This window comes from Grampus griseus, assembly GCF_964374135.1.
Source record: "Grampus griseus genome assembly, chromosome: 10".
Classification (NCBI taxonomy): domain Eukaryota; kingdom Metazoa; phylum Chordata; class Mammalia; order Artiodactyla; family Delphinidae; genus Grampus; species Grampus griseus.
This window is the reverse complement of record NC_139004.1, coordinates 96,335,511-96,355,601: the sequence shown is the minus strand read 5'-3', so window position 1 is coordinate 96,355,601 and position 20,091 is coordinate 96,335,511. Positions and strand designations below refer to the sequence as shown.

The window sequence follows — 20,091 nt, the reverse complement described above, 5'->3', positions numbered from 1 at the left end:
TATTCTTTTTGCTTCTACCTTTCAATCTACAGTTTATCTGGAATTGGTTTTAGCATACGTTGCGAGGTAAGGGGCGAGATTCTTTTGTTGTTTCCATATGGATAGCTGATTGATGTCACACCATTTATTGAAAAGCCATCCTTTACGCATTGAATTGTTGGTGCAGCTTGGTTGAGAATGAGCTAACCGTATATGTGTGGGTCTGGACATTGTTTTGTTCCATTGGGTCATTTATTTATCCTTGTGCCAGTAGTGCACTGTCTTAATTAGTTTATGAGTAATTTGTAATAGATCTTGCTGTCTGGTAATGTAGTTCCTCCAGCTTTGTTGTTTATTGAGATTGTCTATTTATATGTGAATGGGTATACAAATTGTGGTACAGCCATACAGTGGAACACAGCTTAGCAATAAAAATGAACTACTGATAAGTGCAACAACATGGATAAATCTCAAAAGCATTGTGCTAAGTGAAAGAAGCCAGATACAAAAGACAACACACTGTATAATTTTAAAAGTCCATTTATTTAGCATTTTGGAAAAGGCAAAACTATAGGGACATAGAAGAGATCAGTATGTCCCAGGGCCTGAGGGTAAGGGGGAGGGAATTTACTGCAGTGGGGCAGAAGAATTTGTGGGGGGTGAAGGAAATGTTCTAGATTTTGGCTGAAATGATGACTAAATGACTATTAATAGGCAACTGGGCTTGTCTCCAATTTTTGGCTATTCTGGATAAAGCTACTATAAACATGGGCTTATAGATTTTTATGTAGCCATGTGCTTTCATTTCTCTGGTATTTTCCTTTTCATTCAGTTAAAATATTTTCTAATTTTTGTTGTGATCTCTTTTACCCATGGGTTATTTGGAAGTGTTTTTAATTTCCAAATATTTGAATATTTCCCAGATATCTTTTTTTAAAATCACTTCTAATTTGATTCCATTGAAGTAGTTCTCTATGATTTCGGACCTTCTACCTTTATTGAGACTTGTTTTATAACTCAGCATTAGGTCTTCCTTGGTGAGTGTTCCTTAAGCACTTGAAAATTTGGGGGTTTTTTGTTCAGTGATCTGTAGTGTTAGTTATGTAAAGTTGCTAGGTAGTATGTTCCAGTATTCTACATCCTTACTTACGCTGTGTTTACTGATTCTATCAGTACTGAGAGGATTATTGACATCTCCAAGGGTATTTGTGGATTTTTAATTTTCCCTTTCAGTGTGCTCTGTTTTCTTTACATTTTGAATCTCGGTAATGAGGTGTATGTGCATTTAGTATTGTTATGTCTTCTTGATGAATTAACCTATTCACTATTATGACATATTTGTTTTAGTCTCTGGTAATATTCCATAAATAATAATCTTATTTCACTTTTTTCTTTAAACATACTGTGTCATTATATTTAAACTGTGTTTTTTGGTAAGCAGTATGTGGTTTGGATTTGCTTTTTAAACTTAATTTGGCAAGATATACCATTAAATTATAGACTTTAAAACTTTTTCATTTAATCTATTTGGTTGGGTTTAAATCTACCATCTTGCTCTTTATTTTCTCTTTGTCCTGTCCATTCTTTGTTCTTTTCTTGCTTTCTTTTAGATTATTTTTTAGTTCTCTATTCTATCTCCACTGTTGGCTCATTAGCTGTACCTCTGTTTAATTTCTTTTAGCAGTTGTTCTAGAGTTTACCACGTGCATCTTAAACTTATCACAGTCTACCTTCAGATATTATTGTACTACGTGTTTAACATAAGGACCTTACCCTTTCCATCCTTGGTTTTATTGTCATAGATTTTTCTTCTATGTGTTATAAACCTCATAATACTTTGTTACCATTTTTGCTTTAAACTGTCAATTTTCCTTTAAAGAAATTTTAAAAATTGAAAAGGAAAGTCTCTATGTGCCTACACATTCACCGTTTATAGTATTCCGTATTTCTTTGCTTAGATCCAGGTTTCCATCTGATGTCATTTTCTTTTGGTCTGAAAATCTTCATTTAATGTTTCTTGTAGTGCACATGTGTTGAGACAAGTTCTTTCTGCTTTTATTTGTCTGAAAAAGTCTTAACTTTGCATTCTTTAAAAAAAAACCTTCATTTGGAAATAATCTTGAACTTATGGGAAGGTTGAAACATTATCATAAAGAACACATATGTACGCTTTACACAGATTCACCTGTTAACATTTTCCCCCATTTGGTTTATGAATTACTGTTTCTCTCTCTTTATTAATGTATATGTGTTTGTGTGTGTGTACATCTTTATATACACATATATTTTTCTTAAACTATCTGAGAATAAGGCGTATAATCTTGTCTCCTGAATACTTTATTGTGTATTTCCTAAGAAAAGAGATATTCTCTTTTATTGCTGCAGTACAGTTATCAACTTTAGTAAATTCATCTTTGTTAAATAATTCTTTAATCTATCATCTCTATTCCAGTTTCAGCAGTTGACCCCATAATGGCCTTTATGGATTTTTTTCCCCCCTCCATTACATGATCCAGTTTTGGATCACATTATTAAATTTAGTTGTAATATCCTCTCAGTCTCTTTCAGTCTGGAACAATTCCTCAGCCTTTCTTTGTCTTCTATGACATTGACATTGGCATTTTAAAAGAATACAGTCTTTGTTGTTGTTGGGTTTTTTCCCCAAATAGAATATTCCTCATTTTGACTTTGTCCTATGTTTCCTTATAATTATGTTCAGGTTGTGCATTCGTGGCCAGAATACTATATAAGTGATGTTTTGTCCTTCTCAGAATATCACCTCTAGAGGTATTTGACATCTTTGTGCCCTTCATTTGTGATGGCAGGTTTGATCACCTTGTCGATTTCTTCACTGTGTAGTTTCCTCATTACTCCTAGTAAGCAATCTGTAGAGAGACACTTTCATACCATCTAAATATTCTATACCTCATTAAAATCTCACGCCTGTATTTAGCATTCTTTGGTAATTTTTACCTGAACTAGTTTTTTCTGTGTAGTTGCACATGTTGATTTTCTAATTTTAGCCTTCCTTCCACATTTGCCAGTTGACACCTGCCATGGTTCTGAAAACAGGAGCCTTCCTTTCTTGTATTTAATTTGTCTATTATCAATATGGATTCACAGATTTATAGCTTATTTCCATCCTTAATTATTTTGGTGTTTATGTTTCTAGATTTGGCCAGTGGGAGCTTCTCCATGCTGATCCTTGGTCCTCATGCCATAGTTTCATTATTATCATTATTATTTTTTACCATTTCCTTATTTCTAGCATAACAAGGTAGTGATTCCCTGTCCCAGCCCTGGAATCAGCCATTTCCCTGAGAAGCTTTGGTTCTTTTGGGGGGAAAACAAGATAAGGCTACCAGCTATGCTCATTGCTACCTGGTACCTTTGCTTCTAGACTCTTCCAGCAGGTGGAGCTCAGGAATATATACACACATATACATATGCATACATGGATATGTGTATACATACACATGCATGTATGCCTGTATACTACATGTATATGTATGCATGTAAATCCACTTATACATATTAGAAATCATGAGAACATACCAATACCTTTACTTTCAATCCAGCCCCACAGAGGTCTTCTTTACCTTTCTCTATTTCATATTTGTATTTCCCTTTTTCGACAGGGAGAATCTTCCCTCTTAGTAGCATCAGCACGTTTACTAATTTGTTCAGTTCTGTAATATATCTAAAATCGTTTCAGAATTGCTTCATCTGTACTACTACACCTTTCTGCAACCAGAGAAAGAATTCCAGATTTTTTTTTAGTTCTCTCTACCCAGTCTTCCCTTTCCCCTCCCCCATCACCTGCACTAAGGGTACATAGTCATTTACTGTGTTCATAAATTTTTTTTTCCCTTTATTGTGGTTATGTTATTTGAAGTAATATAGTGACAGTTCATTTGTTTCACTTTGTTTCCAATTAAAAAAATAAATTTATTTATTTATGTGTTTTTATTTTTGGCTGTGTTGGGTTTTCGTTGCTGCGTGCGGGCTTTCTCTAGTTGTGGTGAGTGGGGGCTACTCTTCGTTACAGTGCACGGGCTTCTCATTGCAGTGGCTTCTCTTGTTGCAGAGCATGGGCTCTAGGCGCACGGGCTTCAGTAGTTGTGGCTCGCGGGCTCAGTTGCTCCGTAGCATGTGAGATCTTCCTGGGCCAGGGCTCGAATCCATGTCCCCTGCATTGGCAGGCAGATTCTTAACCACTGTGCCACCAGGGAAGCCCTTTGTTTCCAATTTTTATTGTTGTTATTTAGTTTCCTCTTCTAAGTATGAGAAATTAATAACAGATATATCATGTAAACTGCTTTAAAGAGATATACAGTTGACCCTTGAACAACATGGGTTTGAACTGCAGATTATATGCAGAGTTTTTTCAGTAAATATAGTACCTGTGTTTTAATTTTACAGATCTTTAAATTAACTAAGTGTGGGGGGAAGTTTGTGTGGCAGGCTGGGAGCATCATCAGTGTTTAGCTGGAGTAGGTCTGATATTGTCAGAAAGGTTTCTGATCTCTCCCTTTCACTGACCTTTGCTTAAAATAGATTTTTCTTGAGACTTTTTTTTTCTTTCTTCTGTGAGTGTTGGTGGTTGTGGATCGCAGGCTTCACCAGAGACGAGTCTGGGATACTGTGAAGATAAAAAGAAAACCTGGGGAACGTACCACAGTGTTGTTCCTCAAATTCTGAGGTCCTTAGCCAGTCCATTTTCCTCCTTCCACTTTTCAGAATTCTGTTAACCTTGTCTGTTATATCCAGGGTTTGTAGTTATGCTTTGCAGGTAAGATTATGAGAAATGAGAAGAGACATGAGTCTAGGCTATCTTGTTTGGAAACAGAAGTCCTTGTTCAAGTATGTATTTTTGATTTCTGTTTTAGGTGCAAACACATTAAGATGTTAAGTCTTCTTGGTGACTTGACCGCTTTCTGTAATTTCCCTCTTTGTCCCTGATAACATTCATTGCTCTGGAGTCTCTTGCGCCTCATATTAATATAGCTATTTCAGATTTCTTTTCATTGGTATTTACAGGATACATTGCTTTCCGTTCTTTGTTTTGAACCTATTTTGAATCTATGTCTTTTATTTAAAATGGGTTCTTTGTTGACAGTATATTGTTTGGCTTTTCTTGTTTAATCCAGTCTGCATTCTCTGGCTCTTATTAGTGCCTTTAGACCATTTACATTTGATGTAGTTGGCTTTCGACTTAGCATCTTGCTAGTTCTTTTGTTTGTTCTGTCTGCTTTTTGTTCCTTCTATCCTTTTTTTTTTAAAATATCTTGGATTAATTGAGTATTTAAAAAATTATATTTCGTTTCTACTATTGACTTATAATTGTACCTCTTTTTCAAAATTTTAGTGTTTGCCTTAGGGTTTACAGTATACACCTTTAATTAGTCACAGTCTACCTTCAGATAATAAACTGCTTTGCTTGTAGTATAAGAACCTTATACAACAGTTTACTCCCAGTCCCTAATTCTTTGTGCTGTTGTTGTCATGCTGTTAACACAATGCATTGCTATTGTTTTTCCTTTAAACAGACAATTATCTTTTATAGCAGTTAAAAATAAGAAAAGTATATTTCATATTTTCCTTCATTTTTACCATTTCTAACACTTTGTTTCTTCTTACAGAGATGAATTTCTGGTTTTAAATTTCTTTTGCTTGAAGAAATTCCTTTAACCCTTTTTTTGGTACAGATCTGCTAATAATATATTCTGTCAGTTTTTGTTTGTCTCAGAAAGTCTTCATTTCTCTTTCACTTTTGAAAAATATTGCCCTTGATATAGAATTCTGGGTTGGTAGGTTTTTTCCCCAACACTTTAAATTCTTCATTCTGTTGTCTTCTGGATTGAATAGTTTTTGATGAGCAGTATGATGTAATACATGACTTTTATTGGTGTGGTATACCCCTTTTTCTCACTGGCTTCAAGATTTTCTTTGTGTGTCTATGTGTAGGTATATTATTGCGTTTTTGTTTTGTTATTTGTTCTGCTTGATATTCTTCAAGCTGCTTGCATTTGTGGTTTGACATCTTTCATTATATTTAGTAAATTCTGGCCATTAGATCTTCAAATATTTTCTCTTCTTTTTTTCTTCTTCTGGGATTTCTATTACGTGTATGTTAGGGCTTTTGATATTGTCTCACAGCTCTTAGTTGCTCTATTCTGGGTTTTTTGTGGGTTTTTTCCCCCCTTTTTCTCTATTTCTGTTTGGGTAATACCATCGATCCCATTTTTAAGTTCACCTATTCTTTCCTTAGCTGGGTCAAGTTATCTCTGCTAATGTTTTTTTATTTCTAACATTTCTATTTTATTCTTCTTGATGATTTCATCTCTCTCGTGAAATGCCCCATCTGTTCCTGCATGTTGTTCATCTTTTCCACTAGATGTAGCATATTAATCGTAGTTATTTTAAATTCCATGTCTGGTAGTTGTAACATCTGGGCAACTGATACCTGAGTTTGGTTTTGTTATTGTTGTTTGTTTGCCTGCTTGTTCATATATCTTGTAAATTTTGGTTGAAAACCAGACTTAATACATGAGACTCTAAATGCTGAAGTAAATAGTATGAATGACTAAAAAATGGACTTGTCTCCTCTTCTTCTAGGACTTCACTGTGTGTGGTTGATTGGTTTGGATTTTGTTGTTGCTGTGGTTGTCCTCGGTTGACCACCACTTTCATATCGCTTGTGCTTTTTAGGTCGGTGCCTGAGCTACCAGAAGTTTGTTTGTTTGTTTTTAAAATGTACCTGTATCACTCGCACTTAGGTTTTCCCTGTGAACCTGTGCCTTAAGGAGTCTTTCCATGCTCACTTCTCTCCCAGTGGCTGATGACAGTTACCTGTCACTTGGAGTGTCCTGGCTCCGTGGTAGGGAACATGAGGTTGTTCTCTGTTATTCTAGCTTAGCCTCTGTCTTAGGCAGGCCCTTGATTCTGGGTCTCACAGGTGGGTCTCTCTCAGTGATCCTTTGCCTCCCGAGGTGGCAAGGGTCCTCTAGTGGTCTGGGCCCAGGGCAGTTTCCTGACCCCTCTGCCGGAGTAGAGGGTTTTGCTTGTTTACTTTTTCTCTGTTTACCTGTGCTCTGGGGACTTCAGTTTTGCTGACCTTCCCTCAGTGGCTTAATGCTTTTGTTTCCTAGGGTTAAAGATCTGATGGGGCTTCATGTCCTTCCTGCACTGGGGGCTGTTCTTTCCCAAGCCTGTATCCGGAGGGATACTTTTTCTAATTTCTCATCCTTCCCCCAGTAGTTCTTGAGAGTATCCAGTAAGGTCTATAGAAAACCTTGGAATAGGTGTGAGTCCCCTTGTGTCTAAGATTCCCAGGATTTTTATATTTTCATGGTGGTTCACCCTTGGCCTTTTGCAATTCATCAAAAAGTTTATCTGAGGGACTTTCCTGGCGGTCCAGTGGTTAAGACTATGTGCTTCCACTGCAGGGAGCGCGGGTTCGATCCCTGGTCTGGGAACTAAGATCTCGCATGCCTTGCTGTGCGGCCAAAAAAAAAAAGTTTATCTGAAATCTTCTTACCCAGCGGTAAGATAATCCTTGTTTTCTTATGTCAACCAGTACTCATGACCCCTCTCTTCTCTAAGGCACATGACTTTCCTTAGATTTCAGGCTAGTTGGTTTCCCTGTGACGTTAGTTCTGTTGGATTCGAGTAAAGTTACAGTTTTATAGGTTATCCAGCCTTTTCTCATTGTTAGGGTGAGAATGACACTATATCCAGCTCTTTACATCACAAACAGAATCAGAAGTCTCTCCGAAAGATTTAAGCCCCTAAATTGCATCTAATCCTAGTACAGTTTCCTTAATACCTTAGAAGAGAGTATGCCAGATGTTCTCTAACTTGAGTGATACTTGGGTTAGTGGATTGGGTAGAATGCAAGTGGTCCCTTTGCTTTCCTGTTATACCATGATTCACAGAGGGAGAGATTGTTTACATTGTTTCTACTGGTCTTATGATATTAGGGAGGCAAGAGGTACCTCTCAGTGCTTGAAAAACAAACTTTGAAATGAGGTAATTGCATTCTTAAATGATCCTCTCGAGGACTGTCAGTTTTGTAAAAAACTTTTTAATAGAGATTATTTATAAGTTCTATAGAATTTCAATTCTTACGGTGAAGAATATGGTGATTTCCCCTGTTTACCTGTTACCTGACTCAAACAGTTGTCAACTCATGCCTAATCGCCTGTTGTCTGTCATTTACATCCCTTCGTGGATTATTTTGAAGCAAATTCTAGATATAGTATCTTTTTATGTATAAATGTGTGTAAGGGATTGTAGTTTTTTCTCCCTATACTATATGTGTATTTTAGTCTTAATATGTTGGCCTAGTAGGCAGAAGGATAGCATTGGCAAATTTCATGCTATTTGCATTCAAAGGTATTTATATATGAGATGGAGTATATTTCAGATCTCTTTGATGTATGTGATTGGTAAATACACCTACTGACAAAAATTCTGGAGTCAAGGCCATCTACCCCCTAGTATTCGTAGACCTTTGTCTTTCCTTGCAAAGTAGACTGTTGTAACATTTTGTACATTGGAGTTTCAGTGGATATCCCCTAAGAATAGAATTCACTCTAACATTAATTTTCATATTCCATTGGAACTCTTGTTTATACCTATATCCTCAAAGGAAAGAGCAAAATGACTTTGCTGTACTCTTCCAGTTATATTTTAAACTGTAATTGCATGTGTAAAAGTTAAGTGTTTTAACTCTGTTATTTTTTTTTAACCCTTTTATTTTGAAATGACTTTAGACTTAACAGAAAAATTACAAAGACAGGACAGGGAGTTCATGTATACCCATCGTCCAGCTTCAGTGCTAAGAGTTTATATAACCAGGGTACATTGAACAACACCATGTAATTAATATTGGCTATATGCCCTTATTTTAACAGCTGCTGAAATAGTTCAAGAAATTGAAAATATGGAGAAGACTAGGATGCGTCTTGAAGCTAGTAAACTCAACGAAAGCGTATGTTGATGGTCTTTTTCAGTATCTCGGTAGAAATGAAGGAAGGAAAAGTCGAATACCCTACAAATTAAAGCAAACCAGTGTTAAATCTGTTCAGTGGGAAATGTACTAGAACACATTTCCATTTAATGTATTATGATTTACTTGCAGCTCATTTTAGCATTTTTATCATATTTAGAAGTCTTCTGGCACAAGATCAATCCAAAGTAGAGTTTATTGATGAATTACAGTTTTATGGAAAAAAGCATGTGCCCGTACATAAGGTAACCTTGGTATTGGTCCTTTTTCTGGTGGTTGCATTTAATAAGTTCTTCAACATTTAACCTCTGTGGCCCTTAAGATCTTCATCTGTAAAACTCAGGGGGTTAACTATTATAATCTCTAAGATCCCCTTTTAGCTCTGGCATTCTGCAATTCTATGGTTATACTGATGGTGAAATTAAGTAATTTTAAGAGTTGATGAGGATTGAGCATCTGTTGAGCTTACTGAGGGAATCAGAGACCTAAATTTCTTCACTATTGCCTTCCTCTAGCTTGATGGTCCAAAACTTGAGGAAAGGATACCAAAGAAGAAAATAGCCATTGTGTCCTTTGACACTAGAGGAAGTGTTTTGGGCTCTCCCAAGTAGACTTTTTTTCCTAGACCATCGGTAATGTGTTTGTAAGGAAAGCAACAACCTTAGGGAAGTAAGTTTATAATCAGATAGTAGAAAAAAATGTGATTTTCATTGACTTTACTATTACCTGTGTGCTAACTATAAGACTATAATGAATCATGTAAGTACATTTCAGATCTTTTAAGTCTAAAATTTTAAAAAGTGAATTAGAAATTTCACACGTGAAGTCTTGTATTATTGCATTTTCTCTGTATACCTTTGTGTAGACTTGGAAAAGTTAGGCTGGAAAAGGTAGAAGACAAACAAGAAGATCTGCCTTGTTAATGATCTGCTAAATGTCTCTTCAGTCTTGTAGTTTTATGTTACCTATTGTAGTAATGAATGTGGAAAATTAAATATTGAAAGTAGGAAGCTTAATTGATTGTTGTCTTAATACTTCATAAATTCTAATGGAATCAGTGTTGCATTTTCTACTGATGAAAAAAAGTAATGAGTAAAATGTATGTTAATTACAATATTCAAGAGAAGTAAACAGGAGTTAATCTTCCTAAGTCTATATAAAACAGACATGAGAGATTATTTTCCTCTATTTTAAACATCTCCATTTGAGATCTTAAAGTTTATAGTACTAATTTCTAATTTTTGTCATTTTTGGTAATTTTTAATTAAGAATTTTTGGATTTTTTAGATAATGGTTTTTACAAAGGACCAAACAGAAAAGGAAATAGATGAAATTCACAGTAACTATCGTAAGTTATGTAATATTTTCTTTGTTTACAAAGAACTTGGGTTACAGTTTTTCATCTTAAGTATTTTTATATTAATGTTTAATACAAACTTTCTTGTTAATATTACTTAAGAGACTGAATTTTGGTTGAGTGTTTACTCAAGATGGTGACCTTTTTTTGTAACTATGTGTGTGGTCTTTGATTTGTGACTAACATTCTACTTTGAGCTTATCACTAAGCACTTTGCAACTATTAATTAGTTGCTCTCAAAGCATCTCTGTGAGAAGAAAATGGGATTAAAATGGAAACATTCCTGACTTGCCATCCTGTCCTCAGGCCAGTGACAGTATTTATGTAAAGAATTTCAGCACTCTGTAGCTTGCATATTTATGCTGAAGATAGTTTTCATTTTATTCATTATTACCAGCTTCCCAAATTTATCGCTTCATTTTCCTTAAATGACCTTTATATGTATCTTTCCCAGTGCTAGCACGTTACTGTTTTGTCAATTAGATAGCTGCTTATTCTTTGGCTGATTGGTTGGTTTTTAGTTTAAATTTAAATTTAAGTGCCTGGCAAACAGTAGATAGTTAATATTTGCTGAATGAATATTCCACACATGATATGCCTTAGTTGTGCCAAAAGAATTATGTTTTCTTTTTTCACTTAAGCTTTGAAGGGGCAGATACAGCTGTGATCTGTGTGGGGTGGGAGGATGAAGTACACAGGCACTAGATGTAGTTGTGATGGCCCGAGCCTTCTCGGAGTAGGGAAAGGAGGTTGGAGGATTCACGGACCAGAGGCTGAACCACAAAAGTTACAGCGCTGGTGCTCTAAAGATAGACAGATGTGATTGATCCTCTTTGATCAACCTTTGCGAAGCCAAAGTAATTTTTCTTGATACAGGAGCTAGAGAATATCAGATGATCACTGAAGTGGCAAAACTAAGGCCTGTAACAACAAGGAAACCAGAAAATTTGCATGGAACAAAAATAATTTAAATCACTAAAGGATGGTATCTAACAATTACGCTACACTAAAGAAAACGTGGGTTAGATATAGGCAAGAAAATATACAAATATCTATTGCCCACCATTTAAATATCTTTAAAAACTTTAATTTTACTAAATAGGTCAACATGTTAAATTAATTCACTTAGCTCTAAAATAAACCTTGGTATATACTTTGTTTTTTTAAACCTTTTGGGCACTTGCTAAAGCTCAAGCACTTATTATTAACATTATAGTGTAGTTACAGTTTGATTTAGTATCAGGATCTAAATATACCATTGATGGTTCTTCTGTTTTTTAAACCTTTTTATTAATGTTTTAATGTACGTGAGTTTTTAATTTTTTTAATTTACTTTTTGGCTGTGTGGGGTCTTTGTTGCTGAACGCAGGCTTTCTCTGGTTGAGGAGAGCAGGGGCTACTCTTCGTTGCGGTGCACGGCCTTCTCATTTTGGTGGCTTCTCTTGTTGTGGAGCACGGGCTGTAGGCACGTGGGCTTCAGTAGTTGTGGCGCATGGGCTCAGTAGTTGTGGCTCGCGGGCTCTAGAGTGCAGGCTCAGTAGTTGTGGTACACGGACTTAGTTGCTCCGTGGCTTGTGGGATCTTCCCGGACCAGGGCTCGAACCCGTGTCTCCTGCATTGGCAGGCGGATTCTCAACCACTGCGCCACCAGGGAAGCCCATGTATGTGGTTTTAAAGCACATTTCTCTAAAGGCTTATTAAAAACTCTGACTCCTCGCCACCTCCTTGTCTCCATCTTCATTTCCTAGAATTAACAACTGTCAAATCTTTTGGCTTTTGTTTTAGTAATTACCTTCATGTTTATAAAAGATTATTCTTTCTGCTATTTCTTGAAGTGTTTCAGTTTTCCATGTTAACAATTGATTGAAGTCCTAATTTGAAAAATGAAAATTTAGCTCTTTTGTACATCCTGACTCTTACCTTCTCCTCCCTCCCAATTTCTGAATATTGTCATAATTTTTTATAAGGTCAGTATTAGTTAGAGACATTGTATACAGTTTGAACCAGGCAACATACAATACTATGGTTATGAAGTGTGTCAGAGTATGCCACCACCCAAGAATATGCCACCATGACATGTTGCTTTGAGCAGAAGGCAATTGAGAAGCAGCAGAAAGGAAAGCTCTCTGCCTTCCGCCATTTGCCTAAGTGTAGGACACAATTACAAAGGTGTCTGTCCCTCCTCCCCTCTCTATCCCTAGAAGTAAGTTAGTCTTCCTGTTGACAGAGAAGGCTCTGACTTAAATCAGCATAGCAGACTTCACTCTTGTTTACTGTGTTTTTCCTGGCCATCTCCCCATAACTGGCCTCCCACACACCTTTCTTTTTTTTTTTTTTAATCTAGCTGAAGATGGTATTTAAGCCAGTGTTCTAAGTCACCTCCAAGTGGCTTAGAGTTACTTATTTTTCTCTGGGTATCTTCCATATATACATGAGGTATACATGTTAAAAAACATCTGTTTGTTTTTCTCATGTAAATTTGTCTTTTGTTATAAAGCCCCAGCTAAGAACTAAGAAGGTTAGAAGGGAGATTATTTTTCTTCCCTTACAGTTGTAATTCCTTTTAGGAAAACATTGTTTTCCCTATAATTAGTAATTTTATTTGCTTAGTTTTCTATTTATCTGATATTAATTTATCTGTAAACTTTCCATGAGAAATGTCAGTGACTTTCTGTTTACATTGAAACTCATAGATTGTTTATCAACTCACTATTTTCTCCAGAACCTCTTACCTGAAGCAGCCCCCAGCCCTTTTCCAGGCACTGTGACTGTGCTTTGGGCCTCCTTCATACCTACCCTGGAATTTCCTTTCACCAGCCTTCTGGGTATTCTCTCCTCCCTCCTGTGTCAGTTCACCTATTTCAGGATCCAAATCTGCCTCTTCTTTTTCCTTGTTTTGGTGGAATACATTTTTCCAGGCAAGTCTCTTGGGGAAAAAAAGGGTATATGGAGGAATACTTTTTGAGTCCATACATAGCTGGAAATATTACTTTTACTATTGATTTATTATTTGGCTTAGATAAATTGTCCACATAGCTAGTAAAAAGCAGGACTGGAAATTAAACCCACATTCATCCCATGCTCAATTTGAAGCCCTTTGCACTGTAGCGTGCTTTGAATCTGAGTGAATAGCTTGTATGTTGAGAACTTCTTTTGAGTGGGGGTGGGGGTGCGTTAAGCTTTACTTTCAGGTTATCTTGCTTAAAAAAAAGCTTAATTTTATGAATGAGTTACTTCGGTAGTTTTGTGATGATATATCTTTCTTATTTTCTTTAGCAGTCTTTTGGATAGATTTATCTTCACGAGTCCCTCTTTTAGAAGAGGAGAGAAACAGTGAAATCAATTTGAGGCTTAGTTGCAGATCTGTAAAGTGTATTTGATACAGAGTTGAATCAAATGAGTTTATTGAGTTACCTGCGGGTTTCAGGTTGCAAATGCTTTTGGTAGGTCTTTTTAATTAAGACTGAATTGCTCCAGTAAGAGGCAGAATCTTAGCCTGAAGGAAGTTACTCTACTTGCCTAACTGCCATGACAGACATATTTTGGGGATCTTCACGCTCTTCACCTTGGTAAAATATAGTTTTATACGCTGCCAAGAAAAAAAAGACAAACCTCCAGTGAACACCCTGGGATTACCTCCTGTAACTTTTCCTGAGAGCACCAGCTTAGTCCTGTTAAGTAGGCAAGGCATTTTAGCTTAATATGTTCCTTTGTTTTTTTAATTTGGTTGTTCACTAATTCAGTAAATGTTTATTGAGCATCTACTATGTGCTAGCTGTTCTTCTAGGTAGTGAGTATAGAGCAGTGAGCAAGATACATAAATTTCTCATCATGGAGCTTATATTCTAATAGCAGACAGATAAATAACAGTAAATCAGCAGATGATTATAACAATTTTAGGTGGCAGATGCTATAAGAAAATAAAGCAGAGTAATTTATAGAAATTATGGGGGCATTAGATAATGTAGTCAAGAAAAGGTTTTTCTTGAGGAGTTGACATTTGAGATGAGTCATAAGTAAAAGAAAAAATCGAAATGGGCTTCGCTGGTGGCACAGTGGTTGAGAATCTGCCTGCCAATGCAGGGGACACGGGTTTGAGCCCTGGTCTCGGAAGATCCCACATGCCACAGAGCAGCTAGGCCCGTGAGCCACAACTACTGAGCCTGCGCATCTGGAGCTTGTGCTCTGCAACAGGAGAGGCTGCGACAGTGAGAGGCCCACGCACCGCGATGAAGAGTGGCCCCTGCTTGCCGCAACCAGAGAAAGCCCTCATGCAGAAACGAAGACCCAACACAGACAAAAAATAAAATTAAATAAATAAAAAATGACGTAAAATTACAAAAAAACAAAACAAAACAATATTGCTAGCGGAACTTCCCTGGTGGTGCAGTGGTTAAGACTCCGTGCTCCTAATGCAGGGGGCTTCGGTTTGATCCCCGGTCAGGCGCAGACAAAAAAAAAAAAAAATTGAAATGAGAATAAAGGCAGCCATTCACAGAGCCGGAGGAAGAGTATTGCAGGCAGAGGGAGCGTCAGGGGCAGAGGTGCTGAGGTAGACACAGCGTCGGCGGGTGTGAGTGGAGTGTAGTGAGCGAAGCGGAAGAGTGGTGTACAGGGAGGCAGGGCCAGGTCCCGGAAGGAAAGACCTTGTAAGAGTGAACTGGGCTTTATTCTTCCTGCAGTGGGAAGTCATTGGAGAGTTTAGAAAGACAAGTAATATGATTTTATTTATGTCTAAAAAGATGGCATCTGCTGAATACAGAATAAATTGTAAGGTGGCAAGAAATAGTAAGAAAACTAACCGAAAGGTTCTTCACTCAGGCAATATTTATGGATCACCCAGACAGTATTCTAGGTATTGGGAATATAACATTAAAGAAACAGACCAAGTCTCTGCCCACATGGAGCTTACACTGTATTGGGAATAGTCAGACAGTAAACAAACGAGTAAGATGTGTCAGATAGTGATACATGCTAGGAAGAGACTTAAGGTAGGGATAGAAAGTGATGGAGCTGCTTGACCAGAAGGGCTCCTTTAAGAAGGGTAATGTGATGTTTGAGAAGAGACCTGAATGAAGTGAGGCCATTTTAGTAAATTAGGTCAGGGATGTGGCATTTCTAGAGTGGTAGCAGAAGTAAAATACACAATTCAAGGTAAACTTTCAAAGTAGAACCAATAGTACTTGCTGATGAATTTAATATAAGGGGTGAATAAAAGAGGAATCAAGAATGACCTCTGCATTTTTGGTTCAAGCACCTGGAGAAGTGATGATGCCATTTACTGAGATGGAGACCAGGGTGAGGATTGTGGATGGGGAAATGGAATCAAAATTCCTATTTTGTCTGTGTTAAGTTTTGGGTTTTAGTGGATATCCAAGTGGAAAAGAGAATTAGGCATGAATGGATGAATCTATCTAACTAAAAAGACATGTGCTTTAAAATTGTATACTTAGATACAATTAGCTGGGAGAAGAGGTCTGTGGGGAACAGAGCCTAAGGCTAAGCCCTGGGGCACCCCAACGTTTAGAGCAACAGTTCTCAGTTCTCTAAGCCTCTGTACACTCTTAAAACTTGTCTAGGGCACCAAAGAGCTTTCATTTGTGTGGGTTATAGTTGTTGATATGTATCATATTACAGATTAAAGCTTGGGGGACTTCTGCTTCTGGCCAAGACAGAATAACTGGGACCTGATAACAACCCCCCCGCCCCCCCCCAAAAACAACAAACAACCACTGTAAATGGACAAAACATATGAAATAGTTTTCAAGACGTTAGACATTAGGTAACAAAGGACAGGAATCTCTGAGAGATGGAAAAATTTATTATACGAGCCCTATAATAGAGTTTCTAGGCTCCGTGTCGGGCAGGGAGATCCTAGGCAGAGCTTGGGGGGCTCTGAGTTAAGGAGAAAGAAAGACCAGAGAAACGGAAGGAGCTGAAGTTTGCAAGACAGAGTGCGGAGAAGAGAAAGTTGCACTGAAGAGAGAGCCCCGGGGGTCCGCAGAAGGTCACCTTGTGAGTTCATTCAGTGCACAAAGTCTGTTCACAAAGCCCTCTGAAGATCACCAATATTTGGAAACTAAATAATACACTTCCAAATAACACATGGGTCTAAGAAAAATTAAAACCGAGAAATTTCAAAAATATTTATTAACTTATTTAAAAACAACAATAAGTTCATTATATTAACATAAATCATAAATGGCATATTTTGGTAAAAAGATAACTTTCCCAGCACAGAAAAATCAAAGTAAATGGAGATTTCTACTCCTAGCCCAGATGGAATAACAGACTGTATTTACTTTTCTCCCTTAAAAGCTGGAAAACCAGATGAAATATATAAATCAGTAGATTTTCAGATATTGGAAAAAGGTAGCACAGGACTGTTTCCCCTGAGAGAAAGAAAACAAATAAGATGGTGAGCTCTACAGGTCCAGCAGCTTGCAGGCAGCTTTAAGGTCCCGGGTGGGGGAACCTCAAAATAATCACTAAATAGGTACAAAAATATAAAATTAACAATATCCTATTGAAATTACCAGGAATTCAAAGAAGCAAAAAATAACATCCTAGAAAAGAGAAAAATCAATTAATAGAACCAGACCCAGCAATGACAGAGACGATGAAACTAGTAGATAAAACTGTTTAAACAACATTTACAAATATGTTCTTTAGAAGAAGGAAGAATGAGGGAGGGTCATGCTGAGTTGAGAAATGGACAGTATTAAAAAAAGACCAAAAAGGGAGTTCCCTGGCAGTCCAGTGGTTAGGAGTCCTCGCTTTCACTGACCCGGGTTTGATCCCTGGTTGGGGAACTAGATCCCAGAAGGCGCACAGTGTGGCCAAAAAACGAAAACAAAAACAAAAAAAACAAATGGAATTCCTTAGATGACATACATACTTGAATTGAAAAATATTCTGGCTGAGGTAAATGCAGATTAGGGAATGAATTGAACTGAATGAAAGGACATCATAGCAATGTGTGTTGCAGCTAACGCAATGCTTAGAAGGAAATGGGTAGCATTAAAAGCTTATATTAGAAAAGAGAAGAGGTTTTAAATTTGTTATCTGTGCTTTCATCTTAAGAAACTAGGGAGAGAAGGGCAAATTCCATCCTAAGTATGCAGATGGAGAGTAACAGTGAAGAGCAGAAATCAGTGAAATTGAAGACAGAAAAATAACAGAAAATCTATGAAACCACAAGCTGTTTGTAAAGGTCAACAAAATTGGGAACCCTCTAGCAAGCCTGATTAGGACAAAAAGAGAGAAAGCACAAATTGCCAATATCAGGAATAAAAGAGGGAGAATTACTAAGTATCCTATTGATATTAAAAGCACAGTAAGGGAATATTATGAATAACTTCATGCCAGTCAGTGTGGAAACATACATGAAATGGACAAGTTTCTTGAAAGACACAAATTACCAAACCTTACTCAAGAAGAAATAGATAAGGTTGAATAGCCCTATATCTAGTAAATGAATTGAATTTGCATCCCCAGGAAGAAAACTCCAGATCCAGTTGGCATCGCTGGTGTGAATTCTATGAAACACATAAGGAAGGAAATAATACCAATTCTACAAAATTTTTTCTAAAAAATTGAAAAGGAAGGAATACTTCCTACCTCATTTTATGAAGCTAAAGTTTCCATGAAAGTTAAAACCAGACAAGGGTAGTATAATAAAAAGTTCTGACCAATATTCCTCATGAACATAGATGCAAAAATTCTTAACAATATTTTAGTAAATCAAATCCAGCACAACATAAAAAGGATAATGCATTATAACCAAGTGGAATTTATCCTAAGAATGCAAGATTGGTTTAATGTTAGAAAATTAATCAGTATAATTCAGTGTATTAACAGAGTGGAAAAAAACCTACTATAATTTTATATGTAGATGCAGAATAAGTATATGTCAAAGTTGAACACCCATTAGTAATAAAAACTCTCACTAAATGAGAATTTTTTTAATCTGGTATAGCAGGGATCCCCAACCCCTGGGCTGTGGACCGGTACCAGTCCACGGCCTGTTAGAAACCGGGCCGCACAGCAGGAGGTGAGCGGCAGGCGAGCGAGTGAAGCTTCATCTGCCGCTCCCCGTTGCCCCCATTACCGCCTGAACCATCCTCCAACCCCGGTCTGTGGAAAACTTGTCTTCCATGAAATCAGTCCCTGGTGCAAACAGGTTGGGGACTGTTCTGGTATAGGATATCTGAAAAACCTACAACTAACATCATATTTAATGGTAAAATATTGAGTGCTTCTCTTCTGACTAGGAACAGGGTAGAGAAGTCTATTCTTACCACTTTTGTTCAGCATTGTACCGTCGGTCCTTGCCAGTGTGATAAGGCAAGAAAGAGAAGTAATATTCAGATTTGAAAGGAAGAAATAAGACTTTTTCTTCACAGTTGACATGATCATCTTTCACAAGTAGTATGAATCGTAAAAGAAAAAGAAAAAAGTGATAAATTATATTTCATTAAAACAAAAGCTTTTACACTTCAGAAGACAAATATGAAGGGACTTCCCTGGCGGTCCAGTTGTTAAGACTCCATGTTTCCACTGCAGGGGGCGTGGGTTCGATTCCTGGTAGGGAAACTAAGATCCCACATGCTGCATGGTGCGGCAAAAAAAAAAAAAAAAAAAAGAGAAATACGAAAATGAAAAAGCAAGTCACAGATTGTGAGAAAATATTGTAAAATTTATATTTGACAAAGTGCTAGTATCTGTATTATATAAAGAACTCTTAAAATTCAATAAGTCCTAGGATGTATTTTTTAAAAGCGCAGATATTTAAACATCTTCAGAGAAGGAGATACTCAAATACCAAATAACCGCATGAAAAGATATGGTTATTTTAATGGCAAAAAAGAAAAAAGAAAGAAAGAAAGGGTAATCCCAAGTGTTGGCCAGGATGTAGAGCTAATGGAACTCTTATACATTGCTGGTGAGAATGCAATATGATGCAGCCACTTAGATAAACAGTTTAGTAGTCTGTTATAAATGGAAACATAAACCTACCTACCAGTAATTCTACTCCTAGCTATTTACCCAGCAGAAGTGAAAGCATATGTCTACATCTAGATTTTTATTTATTTATTTTTTATAAATTTATTTATTTTATTTTATTTATTTTTGGCTGCGTTGGGTCTTTGTTGCTGCGTGCGGGCTTTCTCTAGTCGCGGTGAGCAGGGGCTGCTCTTCATTGCGGTGTGTGGGCTTCTCACTGCGGTGGCTTCTCGTTGCGGAGCATGGGCTCCAGGCGCATGGGCTTCGGTAGTTGTGGCATGCGGGCTCAGTAGTTGTGGTGCACGGGCTTAGTTGCTCCGCAGCATGTGGAATCTTCCCGGACCAGGGCTCAAACCCATGACCCCTGCATTGGCAGGCGGATTCTTAACCACTGAGCCCCTAGGGAAGTCCCAATAGTTTACTTCTTTTTAGAGCTGAATGACACTCCACTCTCTGGATGTACCACAGTTTATTATCCATTAACCTAATGAAGGACATCTTGGTTGTTTCCTCTTTCCATTTTTAATGCACTCTGGCACTTTTTATTCTATTCTTTTTTTTTGCGGTACGTGGGCCTCTCACTGCCGTGGCCTCTCCCATTGCGGGGCACAGGCTTCGGACGCGCAGGCTCAGCAGCCATGGCTCACGGGCCTAGCCACTCCGTGGCATGTGGGATCCTCCCGGACCGGGGCACGAACCCGTGTCCCCTCCATCAGCAGGCGGACTCTCAACCACT

At 37.4% G+C, this 20,091-nt stretch overlaps 1 protein-coding gene across 2 annotated transcripts in view; it reads left to right on the top strand.

Annotated features, from left to right (window-relative positions):
* RAD18 (RAD18 E3 ubiquitin protein ligase) overlaps nucleotides 1-20,091 on the top strand; it is a 116,682-nt gene that overhangs the window by 53,830 nt on the left and 42,761 nt on the right. For both annotated transcript variants that reach the window (XM_082664462.1, XM_082664463.1), the window contains 2 exons: nucleotides 8,898-8,974; nucleotides 10,280-10,340. In XM_082664462.1, the coding sequence (XP_082520588.1) occupies nucleotides 8,898-8,974; nucleotides 10,280-10,340 (138 nt within the window). The remainder of the gene's footprint in view (nucleotides 1-8,897; nucleotides 8,975-10,279; nucleotides 10,341-20,091) is intronic.